The sequence below is a fragment of the Alosa pseudoharengus genome, unplaced genomic scaffold (assembly GCF_046254945.1).
Source record: "Alosa pseudoharengus isolate Yale_2024_CS ecotype anadromous, Long Island Sound unplaced genomic scaffold, YU_APseudo_1.1 YU_APseudo_1.1_scf_6, whole genome shotgun sequence".
Lineage (NCBI taxonomy): Eukaryota > Metazoa > Chordata > Actinopteri > Clupeiformes > Clupeidae > Alosa > Alosa pseudoharengus.
Window position 1 is genome coordinate 20,868,547 of NW_027468848.1, and position 12,320 is coordinate 20,880,866.

At 44.3% G+C, this 12,320-nt stretch overlaps 1 protein-coding gene across 1 annotated transcript in view; it reads left to right on the forward strand.

The window, feature by feature from the left end:
* The first annotated feature begins 1,388 nt into the window (after positions 1-1,388).
* grid2 (glutamate receptor, ionotropic, delta 2) overlaps positions 1,389-12,320 on the forward strand; it is a 320,181-nt gene continuing 309,249 nt past the window's right edge. The window contains exon 1 of the mRNA XM_076270599.1: positions 1,389-1,918. Coding sequence (XP_076126714.1) covers positions 1,831-1,918 — 88 coding nt within the window. The 5' untranslated portion in view covers positions 1,389-1,830. The remainder of the gene's footprint in view (positions 1,919-12,320) is intronic.

Here is a 12,320-nt window from a genome sequence, read left to right on the forward strand (position 1 = left end):
GTATCTCAGACAGCAGGGTGTTTGACAACTATGCCTGGTGTCCCATTATAACCTACATATGTGTGTGAAAGTGACAGTAAAAAGCAACCTATTTTTATTGGCTACATGGTTTGTACTGTACATGAATGGGAGGGGGTGAGGGGTGACATCTCTTCCTCACTGGTCTGCAAGAGCATGCTGAGGAACTGAAGTGACCTCTGCATAGTTCATCCCGTACAGCATTAATATGCTGCACATCTTCGTTTTCTTACATGCCTTATCCAATCATTGCAGTTAATGGGGCATCACTGGCTCGCCGGGAGTTTTCTCAATATGGGCCCATAGCAGCAAATGTTCCTTCTACTCCCCAGAGGTCTTTGCTTTCTCTGGGGCGCTCTGAAAACATCTTTACCTATCTACAGTATCAAGTATACCCATCAACAACTGTGCCTCCATGCACAACATTTGCAATGCAGAATCCTTATGCGATCTAATGTGTTGGTCTGTCATTTCCTCTACTAGACAATAAGGAATGTTACAGTGAAAACAGTGAATATTACAGTGAAAACATTGAAAGATATTGGGCTTTTGCTCTAAAGTCTTCACACTTTATACAACGTTTGTATTCAGCATTGCTCAGGTGGAACGGATGAGGTACTTAAATGTTTATGACATGAAACCACAGTAAGAACAAAGAAATAGGCTATAGGCTGTAATTAACATTATATTGTTTTTAGTGGTCACGTCGCTGTAGTCTGATATGTGTACCACTTTCATAGTCCTAAGTGACCCTAAATTACATATGATTTAGGCTACAACGCACAAACTAGCCTACATTTTGTGCTCTAAAGTTAAAGTAAGCCTACACAGCCTCAGTAATAATTCTATATAGTTCAATAGTGTCATGAAAAACTCTTCCTAACAAGTAAAATGAAGACGTGATTGAAATCATGTCTTCATTTGTTGCAGAGAGCAAGAGTGCAAGTTGCCGGACTGGGGAGGAGCTAGAGCCTCACAGATTACCATTCTCCATGATTATGTTACCACCCCTCCCTCTTTGCATCTTTCTCTCTCTCCGTCTATCTTCCTCTAAGGTAATTTAGTCCTACACCGAACGCGGCCGGCTACTGATGCTGTGCGTCTAGTTGCATCCCTCCCCTAGCCTCCTCCTCCCACTCAGCACGGTTTATCCAACAAATGCTAACGGGAATCCGCATGCGGAGCGTCATTGCGCGCTCTGTACTGAAATACAGTTCTTTCTGTCGCAGAAAAAGTGTCGCCTCACTGTTCCACGGTACTCTGGAATAAAAGGGCTCGTCGATTTTGTTTCTTTTCAGCCCGAATTCATCCGTTTTGACGCTTCGGTCGACTGAATTCTAGGAGCGCTTTACTGCGTCTTCACGAAAAAGGAAGTTATTCTTTAAATGTTTGGTTCGGTGAGGCTGACAAGAATGCGTCGTGTCTGAGGCATGGATCACGGTCCATTCTGATCTTGTCGGAGGTCCGTTTCTGAGTCGCATTAAAGAAGCAGACCATCGTGACAACATGCTTAATACAATCTGGTTTTGATGTCGTTCATGACTCTGCACGGGTGAGTTTGCTTTGGATTCGAACAAGAAGAAATCTTGCGCATTCAGGATGATTTGACGGAAAGAGGATGTTATAAAAAAAAGGGTTAGCGTCTGGAAATTGCTTCGCTCTGCTCAATACTGTCTCATTCAAGCCCCCCAAAATCCCAGGGAGCGGACGGCACCGGAGAAGGAAATCATCTATCTGGACTAAATCTTCAATCACTCGGGATTTAAAATCGCCTGCCTACATTACGGAAAATAACCTCGAACAGCGGGAGAGATGAAAGTTTTTCCGGCAGTGGTCTTATTGGTCACTATTTGGTGTCAGGAGTGGAAGCCCTTGCTTGCCGATTCAATCATACATATCGGTAAGTTATAGTTAACACTGACACCTTCCCCTCCGGCAGGAAATCCGTTGAAACTTTGGACGTTTTATAAGTTGTAGGCAATTCCAAATACATTGTATATTATTGAATTAAGCTAAACAATGTAAATATTCTATTCGTACAATAAACTGTTGAAGACCAATGCGGAGCTCAAGCTATCCCCAGGGTCCCCTGTCGATGTCACCCTTCAGATACACAACATCTTGCCACGCACTGTCCCTGTAGTGGCTAAATGGGCATGGTTTTTCCAGATAGTACTTTGTTTATTGCTTTGGGGTAATTGTAATGCATTCTCTAAATGTGAATAGGCTACATTTACTCGTGATAATACATTCAAATAACAGGCTACTACGTTATTGTCGACCAGATATTTGATGTTGGTAGATAACTGCGCATTGCTGTGGTCATTATAGGAAGGCTATTTACTAAGAACAGGTGGTTTGACAAATCATTCACTATACCTCCAAACAGCTGGTATTAAAGCAGAACAAATCTTTAATATATGGCTTTTTAATTTTGTTCAGTGTGTGCAGGGAAAGCACGAGAAAATAGAACATTGGCATCCCTAATGTGTATGGATGCGCGTGGGAGAGAGAGAGAGAGAGAGAGAGAGAGAGTACGTATTTCATAATGGTTGTATGGTTGCAGGAATCTTTAGAGAAGGGTAGAGACAGTGGACCTCAGTCAAGGGTGCTATATGACTGAGTACTTTTATGCTTCCAAATGGACTAATGGGTCATCCACACAAACACAAGGAGAGAGAGAGAGAGAGAGAGATGAAAGTATTAATGTGGCTTCTAGAAAAGTGAAGTCAGTATGTTAGCCAACGGATTTTTAACTAGACTTAAATAATTTTTATGTAAGATCCTAATGCACCGTAGGCTATGGACATTTAATAATATCTGCTGTCGTCTAGAAGCAAGTTGATCGTTGTTATAACCGCCCCTCCCTCCCCTTAAAAAAACTAAAAAATTAGTTTTACCCTGATTAGAGAGATGTCGTATATGAGAGGATAGTTGATATTATTAAATCACTTCATTTTTTTCAGTATGGATGATAATTAGTTGTTCAGTCAAGACCAGGGTGATCAAGAAGGCTAAACAATCTTGACATCCAATCACTTGACTCTTCTTTCCAGTAAAAAAAAAATCCCGTCCCTTCAGCTGTAATCTTGATGTGTCCAGTACTCAGTCATCAATAGCTAATTTTCATCGGCTGCCATTTTGACTTATCACCATGGACTTCAAAAAGGACGACGGTAGCCAATTCCAAAAATAAAGTCACCCTTTCGTCACTGGTCACGTTTCATTGGTCACGCAAGTTGGAATATATAGCTTTCACAGCCATCATACATAGGCTACATATATCAGGCAAACGCCACCAATAGCATGCACAACGCAGTTGACAAGAACTATGTTATTGATAAATGAAAAATAAAATGTGTGACCTCTTTTATTATCACTGATGACATACATCGTCCATAGCACAGATCCACTAACTTTTGACATTGTCATAAGTAAGCCGCATCTAATCTTTCTCTCTGATGTAGAAGGGGAGAAAGAAGAATGCCACACAGGAAAACAGAACATTGCATTCTTTATTTCGCCGGATCAAGGCATTTCATCACGCGGGCATTACTTGATTGCCGAGGAGACTCCTTAATGATCTGCATGCTGGATGAAGCACAAGGGCTCCGTGCGTTGAATGGCAATGGCGCCGCTTTATGAGGCTATTCACAAAGTCACTGTGATTTATGTCGTTGAATAGACCCAAAATCCGTGGCATTATGTCGATCTGCCCGGCTCCCTCTTACTGTTGCATATCCACTCTCTTGCCCGGGGTTGAATAGCCAAAAAGACCCCCCTTACACCATGTTAGTCACGACGAGTGCCACACTTCAAAGGTTTCACAGTCCTCTTGTTGGACCATAGTCATTGCCAGTTGATTTCAGTTAACACCCCGTTGGTTGGTGGAGTTTAAACAGAATCCGGTTCTAGTGTCAGGTTTTGTTTGGTGAAATGTGTACCGAGTTTGGCAGAACACTCTCCCCCTAGTGGCTGATAAGGTCCCCCAAGTAGCAGGCACCAACTGCAGTGACTGTCATCACAAGCCACCAAGTGTTGACTAGTTACAGTGTTAAACCCATTTTTAAGTTGAGTTAGCAGATTTGATAAGTCTTTATGTGCTTTTTGTATGTGTGGAGCCTGTTCTAGTCTGACTTGGCTGTGTAGCAGGCTATGTAGTGTACATTTATCCCAATGTCAAGTCTTTAAGCATGTGCAGAAGACTTTGCCCAATCCAAAGTCAGACATGATACATTAATTGCGGCAGTCTTGACTGTCAGTTGTTTACAGATAAATATCTTCCATTCCTGTGTTTAAGTGTCGCTCCAGTAAGTCAATAGAAGAGGAAGACTTGTCTTCACTGTAAAAGCCAGGCGTGTGTTTTGTGGGTAACATGTTTATATGCCACATTGTGTGTTCACACAAAAGGCACCTTGTACTGCAGCTTAGCGGACATAATGGTGCGTTGCGTTACAATGGTGTAGTCCTTTAACGGGCAGGATAGGACACTGCCTCTTGGCTTTATGATGTGCAAATCCCCAGCTGAAGGAAAGAGTGAACTTCAGACTCTTCCTCAACCGTCAGCACGGTGCCTGTTATCAGTCCAGAGATCAAAAGGCAGAACAACTCGAACAGAAATGCACTCGAGTGAATGTGGCAGTGTCTGCTGGTGGGTGAGTGTGTGGGTATATGAAAGAGAGACAAAGAAAGAGAGAGAGAGAGAGAGAGAAAGAGAGAGAGAGAGAGAGAGTCAGGATTGGCCTCATTCCTTCGTAGGAGATGACAAAATGAGAGCACTGAACAGCATAACCATTTTATTTTGAAACTCCCAACGACACCTGTATGCAGTGGTCAGCTGATTCCAGTGGGCATAGAGGCCATTGATTGTACTGCTAGTAATTATGGCGACAACATTCAATACATACATACCCTGATAGCACAGGGGCGTTGAATCCACGTTGAATCAACCTCAGCCGCTTCAAACAAACGTGGATTCAACGCCCCTCTGCTATCTGGGTATCAATCAACTTTTGCCTGAGATTTGAAGGCCAAGCTCTTCAGTCGTCCCTCCTCTTGGTCTTCCTGTTGGGCTCATGGAGCCTATCACCTGTTTTGTCTCTTTGACTGACATTTCCCTGACTCTGAGCCAGTGTCATGCTCTGATTGGTTAACGTCACCAGCTTGCCTGAGATACTGCAGGAAGGAATACAGTATATTTGTATCTCAATGAACTTGATGCACAGAGGCCTTATGGGTTTTTGGTCTGTTTTAGGATACACTGCATGTTTGAACACATTCAAGAATATTTTAAATGCAATACATAGCTTAAATAAAATAATCTTGCCTGTTGATGCTTTAAGCAAGAAACAGAGTGCATCTTTGCTTCCTCTTTTCCCATTCGCTTCCATATTGGTCTTTAGTGGCAGGAAATTTTCAGTGCATAATCCTCACCAAAGCTTTGCAGGTGGGCCAGATGGACAGAGCCATGTCAGTTTTCTATTTTTAGAGGAAAAACTCCCTAGGTCTTTGTAACAAGAAAATAATGATGCGAAGAGCTGGTCAATAGTGCATGAAATCCCAAATAGTCCATCTTCACCTTCCATCACCGCTACCATCTTCATTTCTGCTTTTGGAATTGTTTAGTCTTGCATTCTATTTTTCACACCTCTCGCATGGGAAATCCTTTCTGGTTGTGTGTGTCTGTTGGTGTGATTTGAATGACTTGAAAAGAAATCTGATGTGGAAGAGAGAATGTTTTTGTGGGCTGGTCAACAGCTGAACCTAAAACTGCTATATTTAACTTCATGCTTCATTGTTCTATGGCAATTTTTGTGTTGCTTTTATGTACAGAGATAAGTGCCCCTGGTGACAGGACCACAACTGATTTCTGTGCTGGCTTAAAGCAGCATGTCTGTTTTGATGTTTGTATTGTATCCGGAACAATGTTGTCAAGCCAGTTCTGAAAGATTAATGTTTGAAAGCCATGGCCACAAGTGATTATTTCCCTCTAATATTCCATGCAAGCAACTGCACGAATACATATTTTCATAAACAATTCATGTGGAAATACAGTAAAAATGAAAATGAAATGCTATTTCTGTATCATGGGCGTTCAGCAATGTGCTGCTACATGGTGGAGAACTAGATGCCATTTCTGTATTGTTGTTGTGGTTGTTGTTATGTAGCCGAGCTTACTTTTCCATGGTGCCGCCGCCACCGTCTGTCTCCCATGCGTGAGTAGATGTTCAAGGGGGCGGTGAAAATCAGAGCGACCACTGACCAGCTTTCTGCCCTCTTGGACAGTAGTGAGCCCCAGGTCTCTCCCCCCCCCCCCCCAAAAAAAAGCTCCCAATGTCTCCATTAAGGCTGCCAGCTCAGACAGTGCCCGCTCTCTGTGCTGCAAGAGAGTGGAAAAGAGCAGAAATAGACCCATTGGCTTCAAAAATGATAATGGAAAAAACACTGTGCCAAATGGTGGAGTACTACTTGTGTGTGTGTGTGTGTGTGTGTGGGGGGGGGGCACTGTTAGTATAAAAGTCAGGGTTTGTAAGTGAATCTTTATGACTCATACTTTGAGAACAGATTTATTTTGTGTGTTACAAAAACTAGAAGCATCATCTTGCATCTTGATTGGTTCTACTGTACATCCTAATTCTGTGGATTTTCAACACGACATGTTTCCCGCTGTTTCTTTTTCTGTGCAGTATTGTAAAGCTGAATCTCAGCAGTCTTTTTTGTACTGCTGATGTCAGAACTCAAGTAATTTCCTGTTTGTTTAGTAAACACGCTCCCAGCGGACTGCTGCACAGCACTACTGTGAACGCGTCAATCAAGCCTTGCTGTAGGCATTATTTAGCACACTACATTGCTGTGTTCACATAACTCAAAGTTGAGGAGACAGGGTGAGAGGAGGAGAGATAGAGAGAGAGAGAGACAGAGAGAGAGAGAGAGAGAGAGAGACAGACAGAGAGAGCTACATCATTCGCTGCCCTATTCATTACAGGGTCTCTGTCTGTATTCCTGTTGAATTATATTCCTATCATGCTTTTATACTTCCGGTGAGCTGGACTGATTTGGTGAACCTGACCCCCTCCAACAGTTATCTGAGAACCAAGACAACCAAGACAATAGTGCCAGGCAGTCATTGTTATATGTATTTTGTACCTTGATTGTGAAATAACGATGCCACGTTTCAGATGCCTGTCAGCAACTGGATACTAATCAGTCGTTGAAAATAACTACCAGTTATAGTAATAGGATTTCCTTTCACAGTTGCTCTCTTAGACACATACTATATCTTGCCATTGCCCCATGACCTGGTGTTCCTACAGCATGGTCCTCAAATATATAGCAGATGTTTACTGCCTTCTTTGGCTTCTTTGATTTTTAAGAATTGTGAACATCTCAGGGGAGATTTTTTTCCTATTAAACTAGAAGTGTGCATATTGTTATGGACAGAGAAACCAGCTTCAAAGCATTGTTTTTCGTTAAGGGAAAAGTTTTCATAATTGATTTGCGTTATTTTTTTGATGTCTCTTCTGCTGCAGTGAAGTTTTCACAGAGGCCGCTCTTTAATCTACTGTCTGGTTTAACTTGTGCTGGAATTTGCAGCTTTCTTCTTTGCATTTGGTTTTCTTCTGAACTGAGTTATCAATAAAATGTAAATGTGGGCAAAAAGAACCATTCTCTCTTGCATCTGCCATTACAGTTATCATTCCTCTAATGTGGATGATAAGCAGTATACTTCAATGTGGCCCTTCAAATGCATACCAAATGCAGGTATATCTGATATATCAGTGCTTCCTTAGCACAGCCCTTTCTCCACTCATACAGTATCATGGGTGAGCCAGTAAGCCAAGTGTGTGGCAAGCATAACTTGTCGTGGTGTAATCCATCTTTATTTCTAATTTCTTAGCTCAATAATTCACACATCATCTTCATGCTCATCCATCAAATTTCCCATGTATACATTAAAATAAATATCTACTTGACATATTACATAAAAATGAATTATAACTTGCACGATAATCCTTATGCAAATGCCTTATTCAATTACTGTATGTCCTAAGCATAAGTCTTGTAAATCTTAAAAAGTTAAGCTTTAAATCCTCTTTAGAAGAAGCCTACTCTAATCATGTGGATATTGTTGTTTTTGCCTCACTAATTCCTTCGATTTTCTCTGACCCTGGAGCGGTGATTTCCTCGCCGCTCCCGGCAAAGGTCAAATGCCGATCTATGTCACTGCACTGTGTAGGGAGCACCTCATAATTACTCTTAAATGCCAGTCGCGTCCCACCGAGAAGCCGGACCCCACACTGGGAGGCTTTGGGTCAGCTTATGGGGTTGTGGGCAAAAAGGGTTCTCTCTTTACACAGCTCTTAGTAGTAGGAAGAAAATAGGAGGAGTCAGAGGCTATAGTGCTGAAATGGGGATTTGTTCGGTTGCCCTGTGTGTGTGTGTGTGTGTGTGTGTGTGTGTGTGTGTGTGTGTGTGTGTGTGTGTGTGTGTGTGTGTGTGTGTGTGTGTGTGTGTGTGTGTGTGTGTGTGTGTGTGCGTGCGTGCGTGCAGCTGGATGTAAATCCTCTGGTGATGGTCGAGGAGGAGCTGTGCTTGTGGCTCAGCACTAGTGACGAGGCTGTTTTGTGTCTGAGGAGACTGTAGGCTCTAGGGGCTGGAGAGTGTGTGCATGATGCCCTTAGGGTGCAGCAGAGGAATGGCTGGCTGCACAGCTCATGGGAAGCGTGTATTAAACTCAAACCAAGGGCTTTGCCCAGTTCATGCACCAAGGTCACGGAAACAGACCATAATATGCATTACTGAATCACAAGAGGAATAGAAAGGAAAGGAGAGGGAAATGGAGTGCTCTCAAAGGAAAATGGACTGCATTTGTATTTGTATGGTGTAGGTTAAACTAAGTTTGTGAGAAGAGAGTGATGACCCTGAAGACATGACAAATCGATCACCTGCTTGTCTTGCATGCCACTGATGGCCTGGTGGTGCTTTGTAAATCTGTAAGTCTGATCCGTCCCTCGCTTTACAGGTTGACTAATCTGGAGTGGGATCATGGTGGGGGGGGGGGGCGGGGGGGTGGGAACGCACAGGCAAGCCAGCGTACTGTAGCTTTGCTGTCGTCCCTCTTTTGATGGCCAGCCTCCAGCTTCTTGTCACCTGTCGTCTGGCCATCCTTGAACTCCACCTCCCCGCAGCACCGTGCCGAGACACGCCGCTGATGTCGGTCGCGAGTCACGGCCGCAAAACATCACCCCTCGCTCTGGCCCCTATCATCCCCCCCCCTCCTCCTCTCACTGCCAGCGGTCGCCTGACAGTCCCACTCATTTACGCGGCTTAATGCAGCATGACCACACAAGGCAGGCAAAGAGGGCATACGCCGCCCATCCTCTGATGCTGACCCGCTCTATACTCACCCCACACGCTCCTGGTTGTCGTTGGGGGTGGGATGGGGGCACGTCATCGTCTGTCACCGCCTCATATCCATGAATCTTAAAACACAAGCTGGCCTGCCGCGCTGCTCCCGGGCACAGTGAACACACACGCTAAATGGAATCGTAACACAAGGCACTGTCAGGCTCAGAGCCTGCAGAAGCCTTACATATCTTATGTGTCATTGCTTTGTATGTATGGAATTGATTTGTTTATTTGTATTTGTTCATTCATTAAGTTATGCATTCGTTCATTCATTCATTTATTTTGTAAAGGTATTGTGCTTTTGGACTAGCTCTAGCTGGGTTGCTGAGTAGGCCTTTGATGATGTGCATTAATTCAGCTACCCGAGCAGCTCATTGTAATCAGTGTCTTCATCTGAGGGTGATGAGTGTGCAATTGTAATATTTACAGAGAGGATTAAGAGCCCGTAATGGTCTCTCAGCGAAGAACTAAATATTTACTCTCTCATACTACCAAGCAATAAAAATAGATTTTTTTGTATCAGATACAAAAAGTGCAGAAATGGAAGTTGTTGAAGTGGACGAAACTTTTTGAATCTTTCAAAGCTTGCTAATGTTTCATGGCACTGCATGCCAATCTAAGCATAGCCCACTATCTGTGCTGGTATAAGTGTGGTCAGCACTATAGCCTCTGCAGTCCTAAGATTCAGCTGGTCAGTGTTCACTGGACACAGTCAATATGGACAAGCCCCTGAGCACAAAATCATTGCTTAACAGTCTTTTAAAAGCCCTCTGTCACGGTGTAGAAGACAGCTCTTCAGAAAGGGACACTCGTGTTTGTGTGAAGTTGGTGTGAAGAGCGAAAGTGTGTGAGTGAGCGAGCGAGTGAGTGCGTGGGTGAGTGGAATAGAAAGAGAGAGGGAGAGGGTGAAATGAGAGGGGGGAGGAGAGGAGGTTAGATTTGGGGAGGTGTGTGTGTGTGTGTGTGTGTCGGTGGGGACGTGGGGACGGAGTGTAGAGCGCAAGGCACTGGGCTCCCCTCTCTGTTTTTAAGTGTTTTTAGTGTTGTGTGTTCGGGCGTTTGTGCCCGCCAGGTCTGTCACACGGCCAATCCTCCGCGGAGTTCTCACCACCGCTGCAGCAGCTGCTGACGTCCGTCCGGACAGAGGGAGGGCAGCACGCTTCGCCTCCGTGTTCGCCATGCTCACTGAGGTGCGCGCGCTCACATGCACGCGCACACACACGCGCTTATGTCATCTGAAGGGGCAATTGCCTTTATTGTTATCAGATGTCGCTCCTACGCACAAAGCCGCCGTGCGGGCGCCGCTTGCGTTTAATAAGGGTCTTTCATGTCACTTGAGCGTGTTTATCATAGCTGGCACAGAGATTACAAACGGGATTTGTTAGACCTGTTCGTTTACATTCTAAATGTCCACAGGCAAAAATTAAGTGCACGTTTACCCCTCTGGTATCATTACTGTAAACAGTTTGGGTCTGCTGAGAATGATGTAGAGAACATGGCGTGGAACCGCACGGAGGACGAACGTGGCCATGATGAAAAGGCAGACCCTCGGCGGAGGCGCAGGAAGGCCAATTACTGCTCCAGCAGCAGCTTGTGACAAAACAGTGGCAGAGAAAAACAACCTGTGGAAATGTGTGCTTTCAAAATGGACACGCTGTCAGAGAATGCTCAGGGGTTGGCGTCAGTTTTGTTCTCCAAATGAATTAGCATTGGGTAGCATAAGAAAAGAAAGGAAGAGAGACAGAAAGAGAGAGAGAGAGAGACAGAGAAAGGAAAACAACCAGTAGATTGGTTTGTGTTGCTGCAGGCTGTGGTTGCCCTTTGCATTTAAATAGTCTGTGGCATTTAAATGGTCACTTGTGTCCTCTTGTTTGCGATTTGGTCAGCTGAAGTGGTGCGGCTTCAGTTTATCTGTCCTGTTGTGTTGCTCTGATCTTGTTTGAGCTCCCTTGGGGGGGGGGGGGCTTTTGATCACAGGATTCAGTGGCTCAAACAGAGCCTTTTTCTCCATTCTCATATCTGGCCTACTGTAGTTTACAGTGGAGTGGAGTATCCTCTGCAGGTTTCTTGCATAGCATTACAGGACTTCATTAACGAATGCGTCTGATTTTCTTGACCAATCTACTGCTGCATATGTGTATTGTTGGATTGGTTTTTTCGACCAGGTCACTGCGAAATGAGACATCACCAGACCATGTTTTTCTTCCCCTTATTTCTGTTCCAATGGACAGGCCTGCGGCTAGTCTAGTCTAGCTTTGTCTCTCACCTTGCCTTTGATAATTGGATACTGGAAGGATTCCAGTAAGATCCTGCCTTACACAGCTCTCTACACGAAGCCATGGGATTCCAGCGCTCTTCAATATTGCAACGCTACACCCTGCAAAGGGATGAAATATTAATATTTGAAAATTTCTCTAATATGAAGAACGTCAGAGAGGTGAAAAAAGGTGAAATTCGCCCCTGCCAGCTTTTAGCTCTAACAGCCCCCTCTGCCAGCCTGGTCATTTTTGTTTTGTAATATTTTTTTTTCCATCCCCCTTCAGCTGATTTGGAATCATTTAAGCCGCTCCCTAAATTAATTGGGGTGGATGGTCTATTTGCCGTCTCACGGCACACTCCCATAATGTACGTTCGCGCAGGGAGACCAATTAATAATGCTACACTCTGTAGTTGTGAGATTAAAAAAGCAGCCTTGTGGATCTGTATTTGCATTTGGATAAACTGCATCAGTAGGTTAGGGGTGAGTACCGCCGCTCCCTCGGCTCAGCCAGCCAGCCAGCCGAGTTTACCGTGAACGCACACTTTCAACGCATCTAGCCATGTGCAAATCACCAGCTGTGGCCACCTCCATACCCCAGCCATTCGGATGGCTGCTTGGAGAGAAAGCTTCCCAT